Source organism: Delphinapterus leucas, chromosome 13 (assembly GCF_059928025.1).
Source record: "Delphinapterus leucas isolate spDelLeu-1000000601 "Yukka" chromosome 13, BTC_Dleu_Yukka2, whole genome shotgun sequence".
In the NCBI taxonomy this organism is placed as follows: Eukaryota; Metazoa; Chordata; class Mammalia; order Artiodactyla; family Monodontidae; genus Delphinapterus; species Delphinapterus leucas.
The window spans coordinates 55,345,808-55,370,991 of NC_143141.1; the positions used below are offsets into that span (position 1 = coordinate 55,345,808).

A 25,184-nucleotide genomic window follows, 5' to 3' on the forward strand; every position below is an offset into this window, starting at 1 on the left:
CCTGCTCCAAATCTCAAAGCAGAGGACTGTTCCCAGCCACTCAGAACTCATTTCCTGGCTCATTTTGGAAGCGGCCAGCATTCCAGAACCTACAGGTGAATCACCCCTGATGACATTAGGGGGGTATGGGTGGGATTTGGCAGGAGGACAGAAGCTGGAGTCCAAAAGAGGCTCCAAAGAGGAATTAGCACCTTTACTAAACCAGGAAAACGGAAGGGAGGAAGCCAAGAAAATGAAGAGGAAAGGGACCTAGATGCCCTAAGGAATTCTTAGTGCGGCCCTGGGGTGCAGCCTCCCACCCACCTCTCCAGCTTCCTCTCCCACTACTGAGTTTTAAGCTCCAACGACTAGCCGATTTGTAATTCCATCCCACGCCAAGCTGCGCCTTGCTTCTCTGTGTTTGCTCAAGCTGTTGCCACCGCCTGGAATGCCTTCTTTCTCCCACATCTCTTAGCTGGCAGATTCCCACCTACCCCACAAGACCCAGCACAGGCGGTCCTTCCTCCAGGAAACTTTCCCACCCCCGAGCCCATGCTTTGTTTCTCTGCCCTATTACCCAAGCGCAGATCACTCACTAAATTATCCACTTTGGATTACAGTTGTCTGTGGATGGATGGGTCACATCCCACAGAAAGATGAGTGCTCAAGCAGACCCGAGTGTCCTCATCTTTGTATCCCAGTACCTGGCACATATTAGGCACTCAATATAAGCTGGGTGAATTAATGTTGATAGAGAAGGAATAATGTAGACAAAGACATGGTGGCAGGAACTATCAATACTTCTCCTGGATGAAATGCAGCAAGGTTAGAAGTCACAATTCTGGACCAGGGCGAGAGGGTCAGGCCTGGTGCACCTGCTGTGGCTGCTTTTCTAAACAAAAGCTACAAGGTCACCAAATAACAATAACAATATAATAAAAGCCCCTTTATCTTCCTACATCCTCAAGCAGATAGAGCTGGAAGGGATTTTTTTTTTTTTTTTTCTATTTTTGTGGTACGCGGGCCTCTCACTGCTGTGGCCTCTCCCGTTGCGGAGCACAGGCTCCGGATGCGCAGGCTCAGCGGCCATGGCTCACGGGCCCAGCTGCTCCGCGGCACGTGGGATCTTCCTGGACCGGGGCACGAACCCGCGTCCCCTGCATCGGCAGGCGGACTCTCAACCACTGCGCCACCAGGGAAGCCCTGGAAGGGATTTTTGTGTTGATCTCACTCAGGCTGTGTCATTCAGAAAGTGAGGAAGGGAGGGTCCAGGGAGGTTAAGGGAGTTGCCCTGGTTCCACGGGAAGTCAGTGATGTCAGGGAGGAAATATTCTCCTCTTCCTCTACCCATCTTAGTAGGTTCATTGGCTGTGGCCTTGTAAATTAGACTGACAAAAGATAGATTCACAAGAGGAAATGAGCAGCTTATTAACACATCACTCGAGAGAAACCTCAGTGATGAGTAACTCAAAGGGGTGGCTAGAACTGGGCTTATGTTGCATCTTAACCAAAGAATAATAAATTTACAGAGGCGTGACAAGACAGAGAAAAAAAGACTTTTTGAATTTCTAGGCATGGCAAATTTGGGGAAGGTAAATATATGTGGGAACTAATAGAAGATAAGGGCTAGTTAGTGAAATTTATCATGTCAGTTCCTCTGGTGCCATCTCTGGGATGATAAAGGTCTAGAGTCATCCCCCGTGATTAACTTCCATTCTTCCTAGTAGAGAAGGGAGGAGGACATCTCTACAGATTTATGTCCTGGTTTTAGGCAGTGGGAGGGCAGAGTTTTTCTTGTATCTGCTTCTTCTCAATTGCCTTGAGCTCAAACAATCTTTATGCCGAAGTAGCATATTTTGGGGTGGCATACTCTGCTACCCATCAGTGGCAACACTGGGACTAAATTGCAAGTCTCCTAATTCCCCAGTCCTGTAGGGTGGCCCCGCTTCATTGATTTCAGGGAGCGTGAATAGAGTAACTACTACCTGGGGACGAGAGACATCTATCCCATGAATGAGCACCAGAAGAAAGGAGTTGCCATTCAAAAGCAAACTCCTGTCAAGAGAGGTGGGAGTGATGACAGCCTAGGGAGTTGTCGCCTCTCTGGAATTGTGTGGGAAGGCGAATGACAGAGTAGGTCAGCACTGTCCAGTAGACATGTGACACAAGCCACAGGTATATTTTTAAATTTTCTGGTAGACACTTTTTAAAAAGTAAAAAGAAACAAGGGAGTTTATTCTTAATAACATTTTAAACTCAATATATCTAAAATATCATTTCAACATGTGATCAATATAAAAGAATTGATGAGCTATTTAACATGCTTTTTTTTCTCAGTAAGTCTTTAAAATCTGATGTGTATTTTACATGTAGGGCACAACCCATTTTGGACTAGCCGCTAGCACTAGCCGTGCTCAGTAGACACGTGGTGAGCGGCTGAAATATTGGACAGCGTAAAAATAGCGGTAGGCTATTCGCTGTCCTATCCAGTGATATCAGTACCACTGGCCTGATGTAGTGTCTGAAATCCCACTGTGAGCCACTCTTATGGATGGAAGCATTAGCTTCAGAAGGCCCCAGGTACCTGCAGCTGTGCCATCTGAGAGGGATAAAATATTGATCCAGGAGACTACACCATTAGTACCACCCACCTGGATCCATAAAATCTTGAAGGCAGAAGAAGGGCTGCTATGACTTTTTATTCCCTAGCCTCAGTTATCTAGGAAGGACAAATGAAATGCTTTCCTTTTAAATTCCCTAAGCCCAACTGGTTGCTTTGAAAGCTCCATGCTTCTGCTTCAGTAAAACATTTCCCCTGACCTCTTAAGGACCTTGATTAAGCAGTCTTGGACTTTTAGCCTGGACCTCTACAGAATTACAATGCCCCAAATCCCACCTTCCTTTCTGGACCCTTTTCCCCACTAACTCCCCAAATCTTATCCCATCCCCAGCCTCTGGGATCCCATTTCTCTAGAATTTTGCCAGTAAATCCCTTAAACTGGGGTCCAAGCCAGTATGAGCTGAGAAGGATAAAGTCGGGCTGGAGATTTCAGCTCAAGATGAAGACTAGAAAGCAGCTTCTTGAAAACACTCAGCTGGGGCTTTCCTGGTGGCGCAGTGGTTGAGAGTCTGCCTGCCGATGCAGGGGATGCGGGTTCGTGCCCCGGTCCGGGAAGATCCCACATGCCGCGGAGCGCCTGGGCCCGTGAGCCATGGCCGCTGAGCCTGCGCGTCCGGAGCCTGTGCTCCGCAACGGGAGAGGCCACAACAGTGAGAGGCCCGCGTATCGCAAAAAAAAAAAAAAATAATAATAAAAAAATGGCAGGGATCACGGGTTCGATCCCTGGTCTGGGAAGATCCCACATGCTGCGGAGCAACTAAGCCCGTGCGCCACAACTACTGAGCCTGTGCTCTAGAGCCCATAAGCCACAACTACTAAGCCCGAGCGTCCCAACTACTGAAGCCCGCGCACCTAGAGCCTGTGCTCCGCAACAAGAGAAGCCACCGCAATGAGAAGCCTGCGCACCGCAACAAGCCCGCGTGCAGCAACAAAGACCCAATGCAGCCAAAAATATATAAATAAATTTATTTTTTAAAAAAAGAAAATTAAACTTTCTCAGTAAATTTGGCAAATTTTATTATGTCAAATAAAAATGGAAAGAGAAAATGTATACTGTCTACTATATTCATAAAAGTAAAAATATTTAATACCAAAAGGTAAGAAAGCTATAATGGGGGTTGAGGAACAATATTTAAAAGGGTATAATCAAAGTGGTTGGCTCCTGTGAGGGTGGCTAATGAACGCAACCTGCCCGCCCTTTTGTTTTGGCTATGCCCACGCAGCATGCAGGATCTTAGCTCCCCTGGAAGCACAGAGTCCTAACGACTGGACTGCCAGGGAATTCCCTCACAAACATCCTTCTTTTTTAAAAAAAAAAAAAAAAACCTCCCTTTTTGACATACAATAATCTGCATCTGTTTAAAGTGTTCAAATTGATAAGTTTCATATGTATCCCCCTCTGAACCTATCACCAAGCCTGCCCAGAAAGCTCAGAAGGCTAAATTAATATTATCCCCAAACCTGCTGTCCCAGGCTTAATCAGTGGTGGAAGAAAGGTCTCAAAAGTGTTTGTCTCAATTGCCATTAAAGTTTAATAGTAAAAGACTGGTTATGATAACAGTGTTTTCTAGAAACTTCAGAAGGAAAGGAGAATGTTTTGTGGGTCATTTCTCTGGGGTGTGTGTGTTGCAGTTTTAAGTTATTAGTTTTAATATCAGTACTTTTTAATGGAAATAACTTGACCAAAAATCTGTCACAGAATTTTGAGGCCCATCAAAACAAAGTTTAATGAGAAAACAAAAACAAAAACAGAACAGGACATGCTATCCTAAAATATGACACCCTGGCACGTTGGATATTTTAAGCTGAAGGAGTTGAAGAAAATAGCGCAAGCACCCTTCTGCCCTGAAACAGATTATAAACACTCAGGTGAGGGTGCACTCCCTATACTGCAGTAAAGGAGCATCCTTATGCCCGAAGACAAAGCGTTGCTGAGAAGAATCCTAACACACAGGCCTCGCTAAGTTTCCCGCAGTTACTATACTTAGTTCATACCATGTGACCTATCATATTCCCCCCACAACTGTCCACTTTTCCTTCCCTTGAGCCCTCTCCTCCTTCCAAAGTCTAAGGGGTGAAGAGTGGACAGCATAAAAACACTTGGATGGAACTGTTTCTTCAGGTCTTCATTTCCTTAGGAAGGCTCGCATGTGACATAAAACTTACATTAAATAAATTTGTATGCTTTTCTCCTGTCTTTGTCAGTTAAAAGTTTAGACCCTGCCCGGGACCCTAAAACGGTTGAGGAAAACTCTTCCTCTCCTTCGCCATCCTCATAATCAAGATAATGAACATAGTCTTGTTTCCCTGTACCAGTAATAGACCCTCCACAAGACAGTGGTCATTTATTTTGGGGGGAACCACATAGAAGGTAGATGCTGAGAGACTTGAGTGGGGAAGAGAATCCAGAAATGGATTGGGCACAAGTCAGTTAAATGTAAATATTCATTCTTTAGTGAGTACCTACTGTTTACCAGGCCCTGAGCAAAATCTAGGGAGGATGCTGTACCCCTGCATATGCAAAACCCAGTCCCATGGCTCAGGACTCACCAGCAGGAGGCCAGCCCTTGAGCCCTCTCCTCCTTCCAAAGTCTAAGGGAGTCAGATGTGGGGTAACTGGGACCTTTTGGGTATCAGTGGTGCTGGAGGAAGAAAGCCTCTCCTGGAATCACCCTTTTTCCAATAAAAAGGCAGTTTTAATCTCAGAAACAAGACGGAGACGGTATGCTTATTCAGAAAAGCTGTCCACAGGGACAGCGTCCTCACTCCTGATTAAGAGTGTTCTAATGAAAATAGAGGCAGTGGTTACTGCACACATTATATCTCTAACAGATTCTCTTCGATTTCAAGACTAGCCCTCTGTTGCTCTGCCCCAGAGGCTAAGGTGCCGGCATGGACATGGATGTTTGGTAGAGTCAACCGTGCATGGGCAAGTCTGGGAAGAAGGGAAGAGGATGCCAGGGTTCTGTGGGGCAAGACAGAGAGCTCATTGGGTTTTCCTGAAAACAACGTTGGGGGGGGGGAGGGTGGGAGGGAGGGGGCAGAACGAGGGAATGATTTTTGTGTAGATAATCTTCCTTGTGGAAGCTGAGCAGTGCATGATATCTTGCTGGCTTGGTGTTACCTTCTTTTTGAGAGACAAAGTGAAGAGGAAAATGTTTGTTTCTCTTTCTTGAGCACCCAAGGTGTCTTTGGTGAGAAGGACTACTGGTCTCCAGCCCCCCTCCAGATAAACCTCAAATGAGGAGGGTTACCTGTGAGTGAAGATAATAGGGTGAGAACCCAGGGGTTGGGTGAATGGAGGTGGGAGGGGAGTGTTGGACATCTTGGGGGCCAGGGGTAGCTGTATAATAACTAGGCAAAGAGAGGAGGCGGGCAGTCCTGGAGGCTGGAATTACAGGGAATCCAAGTGTGTGTGTATATACTGGGTGTAGATACAGTCGTCCCTCTGTACTGGTGGGAGACTGGTTCCAGGACCCCCAAGGATACCAAAATCCTCAGATGCTCAAGTTCTTTATATAAAATGGTGTAGTATTTGCATATAACTTACGCATATCCTCCCATATTCTTTAAATCACCTCCAGATTACTTATAATACCGAGTACAATGTAAATGCTATGGAAATAGCTGCCAGTGAGTGGCAAATGTGAGTTTTGCCTTTTGGAACTTTCTGGAATTTTTTTTCCAAATATTTTGGTCTGTGGTTTGTTGAATCTGTGGATGTGGAACACTCAGATACAGAGGGCTGACTATATTTAACCGTAAACAGGTTCAAGAGGATGTCTGTGAAGGGATCCAGAATATATCAGTGAAGAGGTTTTTTTTCCCTCTGAACTCCCCTTATTTGCCTAAAAGCAGAGTCCCTCAAAAGAATTCAATTGTCATAAATCCCCTCCTCTGTAAGGTTTATGACCAGGGAAGATTGGTTCCTATCACCAGATATCACCGGGAGAAGAAATCACCTAAACACACACTGTCACAAAACTATCATATCTCCCATCTATTCTCTTGAGGGCCTATTTATCTTTCCTAAAAGTCATTTATTTTCCCATCAGTACCCTTTCTCCCCATACTCTTGCCTATTAAGATGGTACATAAGCCCCAAATTCTAACTGCCACTTTGAGTCACATTTTTCTGTGAACTCCCACATACATACATGAATAAACATGTCTTTTTTCTTCCTAATCTGTCGTTTGTTAGTTTAACTCACAGGCCCCTAAGGATTGAACCTAAGAGGGAGAGAGGAAAAATTTTCTCTCTTCTTCTTGCAAAACTATAGCACCCTGTCACAAATCAGGATACTGATGCTGATATGGTCAAGATGCACAACAATTCCATCACCATAAGAATCTCTCATCTTGCCCTTTTACACCTATTTCCCTCTCCTCTCTCTAACTCACTCACCCAGACCCCTACAATGTTCTTTTAATCAGCCTTACCATCTTACTTCTTCCCTCATTAATTAAAGAGTTGAATAAAATCTTTGGTACATGTCCATTTTATATTTGAATGTATCTTGTTTTTAATTCTTTAAATCTTATTTTGAGTCACTGGGAAGACTCGAAGTTTTGAAGCTGGGTCTTAAACACCTTTGGGGGGCTTCCCTGGTGGCGCAGTGGTTGAGAGTCCGCCTGCCAATGCAGAGGACATGGGTTTGTGCCCCGGTCTGGGAAGATCCCACATGCCGCGGAGCGGCTGGGCCCATGAGCCATGGCCGCTGAGCCTGCGCGTCCGGAGTCTGTGTTCCGCAACGGGAGAGGCCACAGCAGTGGGAGGCCCGTGTACCGCAAAAACAAAAACAAACACCTTTGGGATTATTTCCCCTCTTCAATGGCCCCCTTTCTTCCTAAGCAGACTCAAGTCTGCCCCATCGTGGACCTGCGAGCTCTAGTTCAACTTCTTCCAGGAACTCGACTTATCTGACCTTCCCAGCCCTAGTGGTCACAGCTCTTAGACTACAGTTCAGATGGCGCTCACCCCAGCCTGAACATCTGTCAACTCACCTCCCTACACAAACACGTTTGTAGCGTGAGATTCTCTTCTGTGACTTATCACAAACTGCCTTTTATTACAGTTCTTCAGGGAATAGGTACCTAGGGAGCTGGGCCTGAGTCCTGTCTTCTATCCCTGCTCCTCCCCAGCACCGAGGCCTTGCCTGGAGACGGCTTAACACAAAAGAGGCTCTGATAGTAGTATTTCTGGAGCAGGGAGGTGGAAAAACTGTGAGTTTCCCAATGCCCTCAAAATACACATCAGAGATGGCCAGCCTGGAGCAGGCACAGGACCTGATCCAGATTACCTGCCCTAGAGAGAGAATCTGCCTGTGGATAAAGGGCTCCCACTGCAGAAGGAAGAGTTCAAGGTGATCACCCAGCACATGCCTCTTCCTTGGAATTTTCCCCTTCACAGTCTATGGTTAAGTCAAAGTCACGTACAATGTGAGGTCACTGAGGGGCCGAGAAACCATGGGGAAGCTGAGAGCAGGAGGATGGTGCAGGCTCTTCCAGTCCCCGTGGCTCCCTGGGAGATGTCAGGGAAAGCTTTGGTTCTGTTGGGGCCCAGGGAAGGCCACCCCAAAATATGCCTCAGTGGCATATTGATTATTCTGCATTAAAGTTGTTTAAGAAACAGCCGATACAAGAAGAACAGGGACTTCCCTGGTGGCGCAGTGGTTAAGAATCCGCCTGCCAATGCAGGGAACCCGGGTTCGAGCCCTGGTCCGGGAAGATCCCACATGCCGCAGAGCAACTAAGCCTGTGCGCTACAACTACTGAGCCCACGTGCCACAACTACTGAAGCCCGTGCACCTAGAGCCTGTGCTCCGCAACAAAGAGAAGCCACTGCAATGAGAAGCCTGCGCACCGCAATGAGGAGTAGCCCCTGCTCGCCACAACTAGGGAAAGCCCATACACAGCAATGAAGACCCAACACAGCCAAAAAAAGAAGGAAAAACAAAAACCACTAACCCTCCTCTCTGTCTCCCTGGAAGTAGGAAATACCTCTCTCATATGAAAGGTGCAGTCCCTGCACCTGAAGGTAGAAGGACATATTGGGCCAAGAAGCCCTTGTGTGTCTGTTAGCATAACTGACGCTATCTGGGGCCTGGATGGCTCGTCCTGTCCTTTTGCTGACTCTGCTCAGGACTGTACAGTAAATCACTTATCTGTGCCAAGGGCTTTGTAGTTAATAGATATTGTTTAACGATCATTAGGACCATGTGGCCTCTATGCTCTTTTTGTCCCCAAACAATAATGAAGACCTTTGTTGATGTATTGCCAGTACCCATGAGGTTGGTTACCTATTCATAAATCTTGACTTAGGAATGCACGTCCTGTTTCCAAGCCTGTACCCCCATACCCTAACTTAACTATAAAATTGTCCCCATGGCCCCTCAGCAGTGCGGAGTGCTGCGAATGCTTCTGTACTGTCATCCACCCGACCCCACCCTCTAAGTTACCCTATAATAAATTGATCCACTGAGGATATGGAGCTCCCTGCCTCGTTTTTTCGGTCTCAAGATGCCTTCTTATTTCGGTGGGCACCTTTCATTTCCTCTGTCTTCCAACAACGTGGATAAACAAACCTTGTAACTTTAATTTACTACCCCAAGCCCCAACTGTTTAGATTCTTCACCAATTAAGCACCAAAACCTACATTTCTTTGTCCTGTCAACTCCTTACAAAGTTATTGTCTTTTTTGTCTAAAAAGTATAAAAGCTGCCTGCTTCGGCCACTTCTTAGGTCCTATTTCTATGAGACCTCTGTGCACATGAATTAAATTGTGTTTCTTTTTCTTCTGTTAATCTGTCTTGTGTTGATTTTATTATTAGTCCAGCCACAGGAACTCATGAGGGGCAGAGGGGGATATTTCCCCCTCCCTGACGGTTCCTACCTTCCCTGTTCCGGGCCCCATGAGGATTTCCTGGCTGCATGCTTTCTAGTCCCATGATGCCTGTGAGATTGACAGCTCTCTCCTTATAGGGAACCACCATGCACTTACCATTCGGAGTAGGCTTCTGTCTCCTAAAGAGTAAACATGTCTGATATGCCTCGCTCATCTAGAACACAGCTGTCTGGTGTCTATGAGAGTTTCCCTAACTGTCCCAAACTCACAGACCTAAGGTAACTAGATGGTTTGGGGTGGTGGGCATGGCAGATTCTGGTCCAGAATGATCATTCCGTGCCTGCTTGCAACCTTGACTGCTCCTGAATCGACTCCACCTGGAGTTCTGAGCAAGTTGGAGAGAGAATAATGGACAGAGGCAACACCCTGAAGAAGGTCAGGGAGGGAAAGAGAGGCTTCTTTGTGGGGATTGTTTAAAATTAATAGCAATTGTCAAGAAATACTGAACTCAGGGCTGTGGTAAACGGAGACTGTCCCTCATAGGTCCAATTTCAGTCTCTTTTGAAACAAACATGATGTGTTCTATGAGCATGAGGTGCAAATACAATGATACCTTTTTGATTTTCGAATTAGTCTTTCCAGCTCTCACTGGCCCTTATCAGTGGAAAGTCCATTATCTTCCTCTAGAGGCTTCTCTCTCTCAAATTATTACAAATGCTACTTGGGGTTTGCTGTTGAAGGCAGGCCTGCCCATACCAACAGAGAACTAAACTTGTCCACTGACTCAGGCCCACACCTCTGCTGGCCTTTGCAGGGGCCCACACCTGGCCTCCCGGGTCAGGCTCTCTCCATTACAGAATCTCCCTAACGGATCTTTTCATGGTTCCTGGAGTGCATCACTGCACTGGTGTGGCTGGGTCCAGAGGGCCTTCCAGCCTCAGTCTCTGTGGGTCCTGTTGACCCTCATGGAGACCTTGGGGTTCCTTGCAGTCTGTAGACTTTGGTCTATGGTCACATCAGACAGTAGGAGTTAGGGTACTACCACCTTCCCTACCAGAATGCCCTGGGGCTCCTTATGCAAATTATCTCCTATTTCTCTGCATACAAAAGGTGAGAGGAGCCAATCAAGAGTGCCTGAGAGGCCCAGAAGTTTCACATTTATATAACAAAGGGAGTCAATGGAGTGGCTTCACAGAACAGTTCCAAGGTGGTTTTGATGACCCTACACAGAGAAGAGGTTGTAATTTTTAAAAAATAATTTTTGTAAAATCATTAAAAAAATTTTTTTAAATAAATTTATTTATTTTTGGCTGCATTGGGTCTTCGTTGCTGCACACAGGCTTTCTCTAGTTGCGGGGAGCGGAGGCTACTCTGTGTTGTGGTGCGCGAGCTTCTCACTGCGGTGGCTTCTCTTGTTGCAGAGCACACGCTCTAGGAGCAAGGGGTTCCGTAGCATGTGGGATCTTCCCGACCAGGCCTCGAACCCGTGTTCCCTGCATTGGCAGGCAGATTCTTAACCACTGCACCACCAGGGAAGCCCTAAACATTCACATTTTAAAGGTTATCTGAGTTGCTTATAGCTTATAGCTGAGATCGTTTTATGTATAGTCATAAGTAATATGGAGAGATCCCATTAGATATCCACGTGTACTTTATCCAGTTTCCACCAATGGTAACACCTTGCCAAGCTCTGATACAATATCACACCCAGGATACTGATACTGGTACAGTCAAGAGGCAGAATAGTTCTATCCATCACCACAAGGATCTCACTTGTTGCCCTTCTATAGCCACGCCCACACTCATCCACACCCTGGTCTTCTGGCAGCCAATAATCTCTTCTCTGTCTATATAATTTTGTCATTTTGAATGTTATCTAAATTACAGTATATAGCTCTTAGGGATTGGCTTTTTTCAACCAGCATCATTCCCTGGAGATTCGTCCAAGCTGTTATGTGTATTAACAGTCTGTTCCTTTTTTTTTTTACGGTACACAGGCCTCGCACTGCTGCGGAGCACAGGCTCCGGCCGTGCAGGCCCAGCGGCCATGGCTCATGGGCCCAGTCGCTCCACGGCATGTGGGATTCTCCCGAACCGGGGCACGAACCCGCGTCCCCCGCATCGTCAGGCGGACTCTCAACCACTGCGCCACCAGGGAAGCTCCAGTCTGTTCCTTTTTATCACAAAGTATTAGTCCATTGTTGTGGATATATCAGTTTGTTTAAACATTCACATTTTTTTTTTTTTCTTTTGCGGTACGCGGGCCTCTCACTGTTGTGGTCTCTCCCGTTGCGGGGCACAGGCTCCGGACGCGCAGGCTCAGCGGCCATGGCTCACGGGCCCAGTCGCTCCGCGGCATGTGGGATCTTCCCAGACCGGGGCACGAACCCGTGTCTCCTGCATCGGCAGGCAGACTCTCAACCACTGCGCCACCAGGGAAGCCCTAAACATTCACATTTTAAAGGTTATCTGAGTTGCTTATAGCTTTTCGCTACTACAAATAAAGGTGCTATAAAAGTTTGTACAGGGGTTTCCTGTTAGATTATGTTATTTCTGTATTCAAAGTTCTGCTAAGTACTGACAGGGTTTAGAACATGCTACCCCAAAATACAGCATGTTGATATATGTATTGAAGATTTTAAGCTGAAGGAATTTGAGAAAATCGCAGATACAGGAAGTTCACTCTGACTTTGCCCCACTCTTCTCTCCTGAAGCAGGTCATAAGACCCTCCTGCGAGGTACCCTCCCTGTACCCAGAGGAAAGAGCAGCTTCATCTCCAAGACAGACGGACACCCAGAAGAATCCTAATGAACAAGCCCTGTTGAGTTTCCCCCAGTTACTACCCTGAGCTTATACCTGCTTTGTCCTGTGAGGGAGGAGCAGTAATTTTCCCTCTACCTTTCTAAGCTCTCGGCTGAGACCCTCTTATAACAAAAAGACAGATTAACAGGAGAAAGACAAAGTTAATTAGGTGTGTACGTAGGAGAGCCCCACAAAGATATGAGGCTCAAAGAAGTGACCAGAGCAGACAGCGTTTATACCTTTTAGACAGGAAACAATACATTTGTAAAGAATTGACCAAAGGGCTTGGATTGGAGGCAGTTAATGGTGAAGAAGAAACAAGGTTCAGTTATATAGCCTTCTAAGCCCTAAATTTCCTGACTCTGGTGATAAGGATGCCTCCCTTCCTGCTGGTACGGGGAGGGTACCTTTCACATGTACCTTTTGCTGTTCTCAGGGAAGAAGGGCGAAGGGGTGGGTGTCAGAGTGACCTTCTTGCTTCTGCTATTTCTCAAACTCCTTGAGGTTAAGATATGTAATATGCCAAGGTGCCGCATTTTGGGGGAGTGTGTCCTAAACCCCATCAGTCCCATGATGTTTCCTCACGACTTTGTACTCTTCACCAAACCCAGCATTAAAACACTCGGGCTTAACTGCTTCTTCAGTTTCTCATTTCCTTAAGAAGGCTCCTGAGTCATGCAGAACTTACATTAGATAAATGTGTATGCTTTTCTCAATCTGTCTTTTATTACAGGGGCTCCAGCCAAAATCTTCAAAGGATAGAGGAAAAACATATTTTTCCTCCCTGACAGTATAAAAAGGAACATCTCATTACCTTCCTGCCTTCCTCTCCGACGGCTTACAAGGCCCGCCCCGCCCCGCATCCCCCCACCCCCACCCCGTCTCCAGCTACACTGTGACCGGAGAAGCCTGTCCTGCCCCTGCACTGCTGCGCCTTCTGCCTGGAACTCTCCCAGCAGCTTCCCTTCCCTTAGGCCTCCCCTGACCGCTTAATGTAAAATAACTGCCCGCCTCCCTTTACTCTGACTCGTTTTCCTCGATCACACTTAATACCGTATGACACAGTATTTTACTTGCTCCTTTACAAAATGTCCTACGACTCTCACTAGAAAACAATCTCCAGTAAGGTAAGGTATTTATTTTTCATTGCTGTGTCCCTCAGCGGGATCAGAGCCTGGCACAGGACAGGTGCAGTAAACATGCCTGAACGAATGAATGAATGAGTGGAAGCACGTAGGGTGGACACACAGGCACACAGAGCCAGTGGGGCTGGGGTGCTGGGAGAGGTTTGCAGCCCCAGGGCCACGTAATACCCAGAACTGGTCCACTCCACGCCGGCGTTGGACCTGCATGCAGCCTTCCCATTCCCTTCCAAGGAGTTCCCTGGGGTCCCCCGTGTCATCTTCCTTTTTTAAAATATTTATTTATTTATCTATCTATCTATTTATTTATTTATTTTTGGCTGCATTGGGTCTTCGTTGCTGTGCCTGGGTTTCCTCTAGTTGTGGCGAGCGGGGGCTACTCTTCGTTGAGGCGTGCAGGCTTCTCATTTCAGTGGCTTCTCTTGTTGTGGAGCACAGGCTCTAGGTGCGTGGGCTTCAGCAGTTGTGGCACATGGGCTCAGTAGTTGTGGCTCTCAGGCTCTAGGGCACAGCCTCCGTAGTTGTGGCGCACGGGCTTTGTTGCTCCGCGGCATGTGGGATCTTCCCGGACTAGGGCTCGAACCTGTGTCCCCTGCATTGGCAGGCAGATTCTTAACCACTGCGCCACCAGGGAAGCCCCCCCACCCCACCTCCCGTGTCATCTTATGATCTCAGTCAGGGTACCCCAGGCCACAGAACTTTTTAAGGAAAACTTATCCTCAAAAAGAAAGGGGTCAGAATATTGATCCTTTGCTTCCCAAGAGGCTCCTGCAATGGTGTCCTTATAATTTGTTGTCCAAAGTGGCAAATGAGTCGGAAGGGGGCGCTGTAATGTATCATCAGCATACTGGGCACACGTGGAACGGTACAACCCAAACCCAGACATACAGCTACCCTCCCCAGACTCTCTATGCAAATATGCTCTCGCTCCATCCTCACCAGCAGTCAGATTTAGAGTTCTAAGCACAGGGCGGCACAAACTCTTGTCTTGCAAAACAAAAAAGACAAAAACCAAAACACACCGGCATACACCTTTCACCCAGAACAAAGGGCACCAACCACACTACATCTGCTTGAGCACAGGGCGCAGTGGGGGTCTGCAGGGGGTGACCGACAGAGGAGCACAGGGCAACTTTACAATGGCAGCCTTTCTAGCTAAAAGGATAAAAAAAAATTGAATGTCTTCACCAGATATAGCTAAATCAAATTGACCTCTGAAGCTAAACTATAAAATATTTATCAGAACAGAGTTATACAAAGTGTTATTGAGATCAAATAGCTCCCTGTTTCCCCCAAATGCCCTAATTGAAAGAATTAACGCATCAAAAGAAGGAATCCACAGGTCGGAAGGGCTGTGTAAAGAGTGAACTGCAAAAGCAATCACTGGCTGCATGTTTCCTGCAAGTGTGTCCCTGCAGCTGAGGTCCATAGACTTCCCTGAGCCTTATAAGAATCACCTGGGGGCTTCCCTGGTGGAGCAGTGGTTAAGAGTCCACCTGCCGATGAAGGGGACGCGGGTTCGTGCTGGGTCCGGGAGGATCCCACATGCCGCGGAGTGGCTGGGCCCGTGAGCCATGGCCGCTGACCCTGCGCGTCCGGAGCCTGTGCTCTGCAATGGGAGAGGCCACAACAGTGAGAGGCCCGCGTACCGCAAAAAAAAAACCCTGCCCTTTGGGTAAACTGAAGGTGTGAAGAGCATCGTGAGGAGTGTTGCAAATCAGTGCTAGGATTCTCCACATCGTGTCAGATTTAATTAGTCATAAAATTAGCTTCCTCAAGAAACCCAAGCTCCTCCCCCCAACCCTCCACTGCACATACACATACTTTTCCCACAATCAGCATCTCTGGGCGTACGAAGAACTTTGCTGGAATTTCTAGGAATGGGAAGCCGCAGATCAGGACTCACCCTGATGCACTGCAGATGGTTGGGGGACCCTAGGATACCTCCAAGTGAGGCCCTGAAACACCTGCTCGAAGAGCTGCCGTCCCAGAGGCATTTCTTGGACTTGGCGATGGTTCTCAAGCTGGGCCCTGAGCACGAGTCAGGGAGGGAATGGGGGTAGGGGGTGTTATGGGTTACTGACAGTATTTCAAAAAGCCCAAGCAAAAGCTTCAAAGTCTCTGAGACGAGGCTGTACTGCTACCTAAAGCCCCAGTTTCTTCATTTTCAGCTGGACTCATATCATCTGTGTAACTCTCTTGCTCATCTCATACTCACCAGAAGCTTGGAGAGGAGGCTAGACTGACTTCTGAGTAATCAAAATTTGATTATTAGAAAAGAATCAATTTGCCTTCTAGAGGCATCCTTGGTGGAAGAAAGGAACCACACTCATCACAGGAACCCACGGATCCTGGGTGGAGGGCAGTGCCTCTCGTTTCCGCCTCCTTCCTTCCTCCCTGTCTGCCTCCCACTGTCTCCACAGTGAACAGAACCAGCACCCAGGCATCCTTGACCAGGGTCCAAGGCACCTCGATCGACCTCGAGAGAAAAGCTGTCCCGCTCTTCCCGGTGCAATGCCGGCACAGCACTCTGATGGAGTCCACATGCAAATAAGAACACTTTTTTGTTTTGCATGTCTGGGTGCAGAAAATCCTCAGCATCTGGCCTCAGGAGCTGGGTGTCTGAGAAACAAAGATGTTCTCTGGGCTCTGGGATTGGGCGTTCTGGTGGTGGGTGGTCCTGCATCTCAGATAATTGACATCAGGGAGGCTTCTGGGAGGCAGGAACGAGAAGACAGGAGGCCCCTGCCGGGCAGCTCTGCCACATACTCAGCCTGGCTCAGCTCAGAGGGTCCCGTGCTTGGTGCCCGGCTCCTCTGGTGCAGAGTAACAGGGAGAGTCTGGGAGGTGGCCTGGAGAAGGACAGAGCTATTCTACCAGCGAGAGCCCAGCAGGCCAGGCCCGGGAGGATGCTGAGGGAGGAGATGGGCTTCCTGCCCTGGCCAGCTCACTCTGTCTGGTCTGGGAGCTGGACTTTGGGGATGAAAATAACGTATTTAGAGAACCAGATGGTTAGGAGTGAGGAAGGTTAGGACTGAGCTCGGCCTGGCTGGCTGGCTGTGTGGAGAGGTACGGTGGCATTTAATCACGTCTACGGGCACACAGAGGCTCAGCTTTCCAACAGTGAAGCCAGGCTTATTCCCTGTGAATAAGGGAAGGGGGTTTAAACTGCAATGTGATACATTTAAGTTAAACACAGGGGTAGCCTTTCTGCAGGGGCCATTTAACACAGTGCAGATTCTCCTCTGTAGTCTCACCCCCAAGCCAGGCTCACTTCTCATCCTGCCTCAGGCTAGAGTGCTCACCACCTTGGCCACTGATTCTCTAAATCCTACCCATCTGGAGGCTAAGTGTATGTACCCCTTCCTCCAAGAAGCTCTTGACAACAGGCACTGTTGGTTGTCTGTCATATCAGTTTAGATAAGGTTCTCTGAGAGCATCACCAACAATAAAATAAAGATGGTTGAAACCAACTAGAAATGTATTTTCCCCTCTCTCTCATTCAAGAAGTCAGTAGGTGGTGGTCTAGGGCTGACAGAGCACTCCATGGTGCCCGGGGCTCAGCGTCCTTTTAGTTCTGGAATCTACCATCTTGAAGGTAGAGCCTATAGTGGTTTTCATGTTCAAGGCAAAAGGCCGGAGGGAGAGGACATTAAGGGAAGAGTACGTGCCAGCTGTCCTTTAAAGAAGGCTCTGGAAGCTGCCCTCAACTCCTTTGTTCACATCTTATTGACCAAAACTTAGTCACCTGGCCTCTCCTAGCTGCAAGGGAGGCTGGGAAGTGCATTCTGGATAGCCATGTGCCCAGCCAAAATCAGGGATCTGTCACCTCAGAAGAAGGGGAAGAGGGATACTGGGGACAAAAATTCTAGCAGAGATATAATTTGTCTGGATGTGGTTCCTTCTCCTATAGGACTCAGGAAGGATGCCAGCTCTAGAGCCCCTTGGCTCTCCCATCTGAAGTACATCACCCCACTCCTCTTTCCAGATCTCTTATATCCAGACTCAGACCCTTCTCGTCATCTCTGCAGCCACCACCCTTCTCCAAACCCCCAGCAACTCTCTACTGCAAACACATGAAAAGATGCTCAACGTCATTAGTCATCCAGGAAAAATAATTAAAATCACGAGATACTACTATACACACACTCAAATGGCTAAAACTAAAGACTGATAACACCAAGTGTTGACAAGTGAACTCTCATACATTGCTGGTGGGAATGCAAAATGCACAGCCACTTTGGAAACTAGAAACATTATGCATATACTTATCAACTCTATTGTATCAATACTAACTTCTCCCCCTGCTTCTACCCTTAGAATAGTCCAGACTATTCTTAATACAGAGTAATCCCTTTAGAACCAACATGTGATCACATTTCTCCCCTGCGCCTAACCTTTCACTCGTGTCTGTTGAAGAGCAAAACGGCTGCTAAGACCCCCAGGTGATTTGCCCCTCCTCCTCACCTCTGTGACCTACCACCTCCCATGCTCCTCCCCCAGCAAACTTCCAGCCTCACTGGAACCGAACAGAGAACTGAAATGGAGGCTCAGAGAGGATTACCTATACTGCTGCCTAGAGTAACTCCTTTTAAAAAGGGCCCTTCCCGTCTCACAACCCCTGGCCAAGAAAGTGCCCACTTTCTAAACTTGCTGTTTCTCAGAAATTCCACACCTGCCCTTGGCTCAGATCCTTCCATTCCTCCGTCCCAGAACATCTTCCCCAGGTATCTTCAGGGCTTGCTCCCTCACCTCCCTTTGACCTTGACTCAAGCATCCCCTTTAAAATTACAACCCTCCCTTACCCTGCCCACTGCTTGATCTGCCCCCTAGCCCCCCACAATGACGCTCACTGCCTTCTAACTGACTCTATAGTTTACTTATGTCTCTCTTCCGTCCAGGATGCAGGAATTTTTATCTGTCCATTTACTGCTATTTCCCTGGGGCCTGACACATGGAGCGCACTGGAGGCCCAGACATTTGTTTTTCTTATATTTCTTCTTGTGTGTTCGCTCCCCCTTCTTCCCCAGGCCTGTGAGTTCCTCGAGGGCAGGGACCTTGTCTTGGCTTCCCTGGGCATCAAGATAGGCTTGAAGCATGCCGTGGGTACCCAGGAAGTGCTCAATTCAGGTTTTGTGGGAAGGTACGGCACGCCTTGTGATAGATGGACAGTTGCTCTTCGCTCTACGCCTTGGATACTTTAGCTGAGAAAGCCCCTGGATGCAGGACAGTGACATCAGTCATTTCAGAAGAAGAGGTTATTAAATGAAAGAGAAATTGAAAAGGAAAAGTCAATTGGGATCGGGAGACCACTGCTCTGTGACATCCATTTCTCCCTTAGCTGAAGTGGTTTTTGATTGGACTGGCCTCTCTCCGAGTTGGGGCAGAAGCTAATCAAAGGCCGTTTTTCTTTCTTTGCAAGGAGCAGTGTTAATCAGAATAGTGAGAGCTGGGCCTTCAGGCTCTGCATTTATATAAAAGTGGCCTTGGTGATGAATGTGCACCAATTATCCTTACCAGAGTCCTTTTCAGGAAGAAGGAGCTCAAGATTAGTGGTTAATGCGAATCCTGAATCCCAGGAACCCACCCTGAAGCCTGAGGAAATCATCCCAATACATCATTCTGATACTGTGCTATTTCCAGCTCAAGGTTGTCTGCAAATGGGGCCTGCGCTTTCAAAATGGAAAGAAAATTAGAGAGTGGGCTCTTTTTGGAAGGGGTGGTGATACTGTTTTTAAAAGTTGTTAACCCGATGAGGGAGCACAGTGGGATAGAAAGAAAAAATCTCATGTTCCAGTGCAGAATCCTGCCCCTTATGGGCTGTGTGACCCACGCAAGCCACGTGGCTTCTGTGAATCTCAATTTCCTTGTCTCTAAATGGTGGCAATGATTTCTGCCTACCTTCTGGGACAATGGTGTCAATCAAATTAGGCTGGAGACTTCCCTGATGGCACAGTGGTTTAGAATCCACCTGCCAATGCAGGGGACACGGGTTCGAGCCCTGGTCCGGGAAGATCTCACATGCCACAGAGCAGCTAAGCCCGTGCGCCATAACTACCGAGCCTGCACTCTAGAGCCTGCGAGCCACAACTACTGAATCCCGCGTGCCTAGAGCCCGTGCCCTGCAACAAGAGAAGCCACTGCAATGAGAAGCCCGCGCACCGCAATGGAGAGTAGCCCCCGCTCGCCACAACTAGAGAAAGCCCAGGCGCGGCAATCAAGACCCAATGCAACCAAAAAAAAAAAAAAAAAAAAATTAGATTGTACCTGGGAAAGTACACAGAGAAAGTAGAGTCTACAAATGTGGGGTATAGTATTATTTAGCAAAGCCATATATTGTGCCACTCCACACTCCAGGAGTCCCAGCCTGGTTGGGGAGAGGTCTCAGGACACAGAAAGGACAGTGTGAGCCCAAGCACGAATTGGGGTCACCCTGCCCAGGCTTTCTCTGCATTCTTGGGGGAGGGGCAGAGTTTACAATCGCGAGGCAGTGGCGGAGGTGGGTTAGCCTCTTACGATCCTGGAGGCTGAAAGTCCAAGATGATCCTTTTAGGGCTAAAATGAAGATGTCAGCAGGTTTGGTTCCTTCCGGAGGCTCAAGGGGAGAATCTGTTTCCTGGCATCTTCCAGCTTCTGGAAGCTACTTGTACTCCTTGGCTCATGACCCCTTCCTTGCATTACTCTGACCTCTTGGTTCTGTCATCACATCTCTTCCACCTCTTCCATCATCATATCCCCCTCTGCCTTCCTCTTACATGGACACTTGTGATTGTATTCAGAGCACACTCAGATAATCCAGGATAATCTCCCCATCTCAAAATCTTTAAATCACACCTGCAAAGTCCCTCTGCCATTTAAAGTAATACATTCACAGATTTCAGGAATGAGGACATCTTTGGATATCTTTGGGGGCCATTTATCCGCTGACCACAGATCCCCTTCCTAGAAACAACCCATTTCTGGCCCTTCAAAATCTCAACAACTAGTTTAGGGGTCAGTGTATGTACAGACTCCACTTTGCAGTTGTGGGGCTGGGAGATGCTAGGCAGCTTATTTGAATGGGCTGAACTATCAAACTGGAGGGAAAGCTTCCCTCCAAACCCTGAGAACTGGTTGGGAGGAATGGGTTGAGGCATGACCCAAAGAAGGGTGTATCCCAGCTGCTGATCCAGGTGCCAGGAGGTAACTTGCAAGGTCAGAGGTCACATCTCCTCCTGAAGTGTCTTCCCCACTCTCACCACTCACCCCTGCTCTATGGAGGACCTGTTTTGCTGTGTGACCTTGGACAAGTCACTAAACCTCACGAGTCTGTTGTCAATTCTGAAAAATGGAGCCTGGACCACATCACCTCTCAAGAGCCCTTTTAGCTCCAGGGCTTTAGGATCATCACACGTAGTCCAGTCCTGGGATTATGGCAGATGAGGAGAGGACCCTGCCACAGTGTGACAGACCCTGATCTCAAGAGCAGAAGCTACCAGTCTGGCTTGGGCTGGCTCTGATTTCAGAGCTGGAAGCAGACATCAGCCTTAGAAGTCGCAGGAATCAGGAAACCCAGACTCTAGACTCAGGTCCACTCCTGTTTTGTGATCTTGTGAAAGTTGCTTTTAACATCCTAGAGTGTCATTTTTTCCCCCAAGCATAAAATAGGAATAAAGAATATTTTTCTCACCTATCCCCTAGAAGACACTTCTAGGGGATAGGAAGTTGGAAAAAGCAAGCGTATCATGGTGTCAAAGACAAAAACTGGACCTGTAAGGAGATTAGCTTATCCAGGATATTGCAATAAGTTAGCGCCTCCCAGATGCGAAGATCAGAGTGTCTCAGTGGTTTGCCTTAGACTTTGATAGGGAGGCGTTACAAGTGAGGTGATTACAAGTTGTAACTATGAGTTAAAGGTGGGGTGATTTACAGTGAGATTTGTGTTTGTAATCAGTAGAAGTATCGATTAGCTGAACAGGTAATGCTTATCTGTGTCTAGCTAGTTTCAGGGGGGCAAACAGTTCTAATCTTAGCTGATTATTCTGAGATAAAGAGCTTGGAAGTTGGTGAGGGGCAAAAGGGAAAAGGTCTGTCTGTGTTTGACCTTTACCAGGGCTCTAAGGTAAGGGTAGAGTCCTTTGTGGGGCATTCAAGGCCCTTTACCATCTGGTCATGCTCTGTATTTCTAGGCTCACCTCCCCCCTCCTCTTCCCCACACACACACACATACTCCAGAGTCCCAACCCCAAACAATGACCATTCCCCACATCAGATGTGTTTTCTGTTCCTTTCTTTGCCTGGAATAATGACTCATTCTTTGAGACTCAGTTCAAGTGACCCCAGCTCTGAGAAGCCAGGCTGAGTTTGGGGATCCCTCCTCTGTGCTCCCAGGCAACTTGTTCTGTGCACCCACTAGACCACATTAAAGGATGTTTCTTGCCTATTGGTCTCCCCAGCCAGAGGCGAGCTCCTAGAAGGTGGGGCTGGATCTCACTGTGATTCCTGCAACCTCCATCAAGACTGATTTCCCATAGGTGTTCTTGACAGGGACAGGGTAAAGAGACAAAGTAGGTGATTAAATGGTTAATCCCACTAAGGGATTGTAAGTAGAGAGAAAAGTATGGGAGTCCCCTGGAAGTTAACGATCACTCAAGAAAGCGGGCTTGCTCAACAGCTAAACCAAGCGGGCTTGCTTAGCAACAAAACCGCCAATAGAAGCATGAGACATGCCCCAAAACAAAACAATGGTGGAATGAGACCCACATCCTGCCCAGTGAGGTCAGTAAGTTAATGATTCCTAGGACATGCTTCTCTGCATGCACTAAAAACAAAAATATAAGGAAAAGATAACATTATACTGAAACCTGAGATGATTTACCATATTTTAATATATGTTACCACCTTTTTGTTCATTTCCATAGTACCATGACAGGGCCATATAGGGTCAAAAACTCCCCCTCCCGATGTGTAGGAGGATTTAATGATGGAAGAGTAAAAGAACGAGGAGGAAGGTGGTCTTCTCCCCCTCCCCACGTTCCTTTGATTATGAAACTGTAGCCCACTAAGTTCTCAGGGTGGCACTCCCTTGCCTGCCCACTTGTATCTCTCACAAGCATCCTGTACTAATAAATCACGTCTTGCCTGTGGCTTTGCTTCTCGCGGAATACTTTCTGTGCTGAGACAAAAGAACCTGAGCTTTATTAAGTCCTGAGGTGAGTTCTGCAGTTTCCGACCAGGTGAGCGGTTTTAATTAAAAAGACAGTGGGTTTGGGTCCCATCCCCTGGGTTCAAGTCCCAGTCTGAGATGTGGCTGGGCTTGAGTTTCATCTGAGGAGAAGGGCGGTTTCGTTCTCGGTGGAAAGAAGCAATGAAAGGAGGGAGGGAAGGAGACACACAGACCCGAAGAACCTTCTGCCACACTGATGACAGCATGTGCCTCCACGTGCAGTGTCGCCTCATGCTTAAAAGCCAAGTAGACACCCCTTAGCCTGGCACTGAAACAGCTCCAGAAGGTAACCGTCACCCTCCCCTCCCCCTCCTCACCACCACAAACTGGCACCTTGGGCCACATTGCTCTTTCTCAGCCCTGAACACAAAGTGTTTGCCCACCGCTTTGCCTTTACTCCACAGTTCCCCACCTGCGCCCCCCCCACAATTGCCGTGTACGCAGGCTCCACCCACCTGCAACCTCCGGGATCAGCTGGCTTCTGCTCACCTTGACATCAGTCTCAACACTGAAGGAATCCTCAGTCTGGCATCCAATGTAACTGAAAGACAGTATAAATCTTTACTACAGTCATCTGATAAGATACCAAAGGCAGATTATAATAACAGCAGAGAGGATGGCTTGATGACACCGTCCACCGTGGCTCAGCCCTGCTCCTTCACACTCTCAACCAGCTTACTTCCTGCCCTTTCCAATATAAACCACATCCAGCCACTCTTCAAGTGTCCACTTCTTCTTTATTCCAATTTATACCATAAAAGCCCAGACACCTAGGTAGGAGGTGGAGCTAAGTCTGTCTTCCCTTAGGTATCATTTCCCCACCCTCTGGGAGGTCTGTCCCCTGTCCTCCAGTGCCCTGCTCCCCAGGAGAGGTACTCCACCCTGGCTGCACGCTGGGACCCCCCCGGGTTCTACTCCAGGGTCCCTAGTGGTTTGTCTGGGGTCTAGGCTGCTGATCTAGGCTGGGGTCTAGGCTGCACAGCCGATGCTGGAGAGGGTCCCTATTCTCCCTGTCTTGTGAGGATGTCTTTTGCTGCTGAGTGTCTGTCTGTCTGTCTTTCCTCACTAGACTGCACATACTTCCAGGCAGGTTTGATTTTCATTTACCTTTGAAACTGTTGGGGAGGAAGACAGTTTCCTCTACCCTTAGAAGTTCTGGCTAGTCTAAGAACTAACTTGATACGAGACAGATTAACAGGAGAAAAATCAAACAAAAGTTTAATAACACGTATACATGGGAGAGACCCAGGAAAACTAAGTAACTTGCTGAAACCCTCACCTCAAATACCATCTTCAGCTAAAGACAAAAGAGGATGTTGGGGGTAGTGATTTGAAACCTCAAAGGGGAAGAAGGCAACTGACATAAAGAGGAAAAGCAAGTGTTTGGTAAACAAATGTTTGCTGGGTCCTGCAGAGACAACAGGACACAGAGAGGAATTCTAACAGACAGATTTGCTGGGTTCCTCCCTGTCTACACACCTAGTTCATACCCTAGTCATCCATGGGGACAGCTCCCTTCCTGCAACAGGTGCATTCTTTAGACAGTTAGGGGGAAGGTCGAAGGTTCTTCCTGGGTCTTTTGGGCCTTGAAGTAAATCGATCCTCATGCCAAAGGGAAACATTTTGGGGTGGCAAATTTTGTTCCCCTACAAACACCATCCCCACCCCCAAAGCCCAGCACCTGGTTTGGTCTTACAGACCTTTGGTGCCAGAAGAGAACTTAGGGGTGACCAAAGGCAAAGCTCTCATTTTGCAGGGCTCAACTGAGGCATAGAAAAGTTCAGCGATGCGCTAGTGGTCACACAGGTGTCCTGGCTCCTGGAGCCCCAGGATTCATTCAGAGCCTCCTTCCCTAACCAACCCCCAGGGACCACATCCAGGCAGACCCCCTGGGGCACCGCAGCCTGCAGAACTCCAGTAGCCAGCGGATGGAGGAAATCCCTGCCCCATAGCCTGTGAAGACCATTTCTAGGCTAGGCTTGCAGGTTCTTCGATTTTTTCCACAGCTCGTGGAAGCCACAGCAACGCCCCAAGAGTCACAAAGGGCCTTTTTTCCAAGATCTATGTCTTCCACCAGCAGTGCCAGCCACAGACATCGCTCTTAGCATGGGCGCTAGGGACCCAGGGGCCCGGAAGGAAAGGAAGGGACCCAGGTGGTCTCGCCTGGACCAGCTGCTGGCCCCCTACCTGACGTGGCAGCTTAGTGAGGAGACTCTGCTGGGAGAGGGGAAGTGTGGGCCTCCCAACCAGGAGGGGACCCCTGAGAGGGCTGCAAGATCCAGGCCCTTGAGGGCAGAGGTATCATAAGTTGGGGGGGGATGGGAGGGACTCTATGAGGCTGGAGCCCAGATAGGCGGTGGCCAGGAAACCTTTTAGGGTGACCAAATAACCGTCATCTAGATTCCTAAGGCTGTCAACAAATCACTACAAACACAGCTTAAAACAACAGAAATATGCCTCACAGTTCTGAAAGCTGGAAGTCCAAACTCAAGGTGATGGTTGGGCCATGATCCCTCTGAATTCTCTAGGGGAGGAAGGCTCTAGAAGGGCTCTCTGGACTGCATCCCTAACGGGATGTTGATTGTGAGCAG

At 48.0% G+C, this 25,184-nt stretch overlaps 1 protein-coding gene across 2 annotated transcripts in view; it reads right to left on the reverse strand.

The window, feature by feature from the left end:
* The window catches only part of MSH6 (mutS homolog 6), a 125,783-nt gene that overhangs the window by 78,176 nt on the left and 22,423 nt on the right, over positions 1–25,184 (reverse strand). Inside the window, exon 2 of one of the 2 annotated variants that reach the window (XM_030762964.2) lies at positions 23,083–23,134. In XM_030762964.2, coding sequence (XP_030618824.1) covers positions 23,083–23,090 — 8 coding nt within the window. In that variant the 5' untranslated portion in view covers positions 23,091–23,134. Of the gene's footprint in view, positions 1–23,048; positions 23,135–25,184 lie in introns of both variants that reach the window. The other variant, XM_022573904.3, reaches the window with a different exon arrangement.